The 2,812-nt window shown below is 35.7% G+C and overlaps 1 protein-coding gene across 1 annotated transcript; it reads right to left on the reverse strand.

Moving 5' to 3' along the window:
• Nucleotides 1-567: 567 nt before the first annotated feature.
• Nucleotides 568-2,747, reverse strand: LOC136066076 (protein NEN1-like). The gene is made up of 2 exons (XM_065769941.1): nt 1,623-2,747; nt 568-1,022 (listed from the first exon to the last, which is right to left on the reverse strand). Exons 1-2 carry the CDS (start codon nt 2,159-2,161, stop codon nt 794-796), a joined length of 768 nt encoding a protein of 255 aa, XP_065626013.1. The 5' UTR covers nt 2,162-2,747; the 3' UTR covers nt 568-793.
• Between the last annotated feature and the right edge of the window lie 65 nt (nt 2,748-2,812).

The raw sequence follows: 2,812 nt of genomic DNA on the forward strand, positions 1-2,812 counted from the left end.
AATAATCTTTTTGAAATGCTTGATCGTCTCTGTGCCATGTACATAAGAAAATTGATGGAACTAAATAGAAAGACCAATAGCGCTTATTTTTAAAATTTTATAGACTAAAATGGCCCATTTGAAATGTTATGGACTAAAAGCTCTCAACGAGTAAACTTTAAGAACTAACCATGTATTTTGGCTTTCTTTTTTAAGACTATTTGCTTAGCATTATATTCTTGAAACTTTTGGGACACTTTATTCATCTCAATTCTCACTACTCACAAACACCTTAATAGCGAGAGGATTCAATGTGAGCAGAAATTTTCTTTTGGTACATAATGTGAAAATAATAATGAACGACAAATATGTGAAGCACGTAGTTTTATTCAAAAGCATGAGCGCGTGAGAGACTGAGAGACTTCTTTTAAACCAAACAGAAGAGTATAAAGAGATCTTTTGTTTTTGGTTTTTGGGGCCATCAAAGATATTAGTTTCGTTAGTAAGGTAACATGGTGACCAGTAATAATTCATTAATAAGAATCACATGAAGCACATTGCCCAGCATCAGTTTATAGTTGCTGCCTGTAATTTCGAAAAGCAAATCTGTTTATATTAATTTGTTGGCCACATATAACATGAAAATTGGAACGGATTTTGCAGCTATATCTTACAATCAATCATCAGTATTAATGGTCCTTTTCATCCTAACATAAAAACATTCTCTTTCTTTATGTTCGTCTATTCGGTCCAACATTACAAATTTACAGAGCAAACTGGTCCCATTGAACAAATTAGAGATTGTCTTCTCTCATCAATTGGAATGGATAATCAATTTTTTTGCCACCAAACGAATGCCTGCATTCTGCTGATAGTCATATGGATCTATAGAAAAGAATGCATCCACAAAGGTACCGGCAGTGAACAAGGGAACAAGCTCTGCTGGATCATATTTACTGAACACAAGCTTTTGCTCGCTGCCTGAATCTTTTTGACACATCTCTGTTTCGTATGGATTATCTCCAGATTCGGTATATGGAATGCTGTTGTTACAAAACAATTACATATCTCATCAGGTGACTTCAATTATGGAGAACTTTACGACATTTACATTAATGCTTTATGTTCTTGCATATTAGACAAACAGGAGAAACAGATCTCCAACATTTTATGACTATAATTATATAATTCAAGCAGTTGCAAGTTGCAACTGTTAAATCCCAAAATATCTTCATGCCTCAGTTTCAAAGTAGCCAATTAAGTAGAACATCTATATAAATGAATATGCTTCAAACTCAAATGAGGGGTAAAGTATTAATAATGGTTTCACTTTCATCCATGAAAGAGAAATTAAAACAAATTTAACTAAAATCCGATATCTTAACAAGAATGTAGGACTGAGCATGCAAGATTTTTTAGGCTGTGATGTATTAATCAAGAAATATTTTTTATGGAGAAAAGCATATCAGGACTATCCTATTCCTACTATAGTAGAGTTCAATGTGCAGGAAAAAACATCTTTTGGGCTGCAATCTCAGCTTTCGTTAATACAGCTAAAATTGAGGCATTTTTTTTCACCAATCACAATATATATATATAGAGAGAGAGAGAGAGAGAGGGCAAAATAATAAGAGCAAACTTACTGCAGCCTCACTGTAGGGTAGTTGACAAAGCCATCTTTCCTAATCACAACAACAGGCCACCATTCAGAGCTGCTACCCGAATCCGAGGACAAATTCCGTGCAATAACATCACATGCATCTAGAACCTTACATAAACTCTGTGGGGCATTAACCACAAAGTTCAACCGAGGCCGGCCAGCATGATCAAGAAAGTTTGTACTTATTCCAAACCACACTTTCAAATGACTACAACGAAGCCGCAAAATGGTTTCATGAAATAATTGTATTTTTTTACTAAATGTAACAAAAGATGCGCTGATAGAAGAAGTAAGAACTTCATCAGGCTCTAAAAACCCTCCTAAATCACTGCGACCATCAGAGACAGCAACTGCGGAAGACATCTCAGAAGACTCTACAGAATACATCTCGGAAGACTCTGTGGAAGACGTCTCATACGACTCCTCCATTTCATCGCTAAGCTGGCCCATGTCAAAAGGATTTCGTTGAGCTGTATTAGGCTCAACCTCCTCTGCTGTGACGCAAAGGCTTGACTCCTGCATGTTCGCAGATTTTTGTCAATATCAAACCTTATAAAGCATGTATTTTTCTACCAGACACTAAACTCAGCCTCTGTCAAAGTCACCAGGAAGGACATAATATATGTCCATCCAATCAATCAGGGATGGACTGTCTGAGCTAAAAGTAAATGTCTAGAAGAGAAAACCTCTACTACTTGAAAATTCAAATAAATATATATGCTAAAGAATTAAAGTAAGGTTACATCAGAGAGTGCATAGCACTCCACTAATTCTTCCTAGTGAGGCCTACTTATTTCAGGATTTATATAGTCAAAATGTGTTCATTAGAGAGGCATGGATGGTTCAGAAGTTTAAAGAGCCAAAAGCAAGCTCAGAGAGAGAGAGAGAGAGAGAGAGTATATCTTTTAGCAATCTAGAACAAAATGGGAACCAAATTAACTCAACTAACAAATAAAAAAAATGATCCGAGTTAACAATTGCAGTAAAACACCTGCTGAAAACAGAGTTAGGCATGAAGTGGAATAAATTAATAATGTACTCCAACCGGACATCATGTAGGATTGTTTACTGTCACCAAACCTGAGGAAAGCGTGTCTAACTTCTAATGGCATGCAGTATTCAAATGACTAGTGTTCTCATGGTACAAGCAAATTACCCAAGACATTTAAAATA

Source organism: Quercus suber, unplaced genomic scaffold (genome assembly GCF_002906115.3).
Source record: "Quercus suber isolate HL8 unplaced genomic scaffold, Cork oak 2.0 scaffold_1758, whole genome shotgun sequence".
Taxonomy (NCBI): domain Eukaryota; kingdom Viridiplantae; phylum Streptophyta; class Magnoliopsida; order Fagales; family Fagaceae; genus Quercus; species Quercus suber.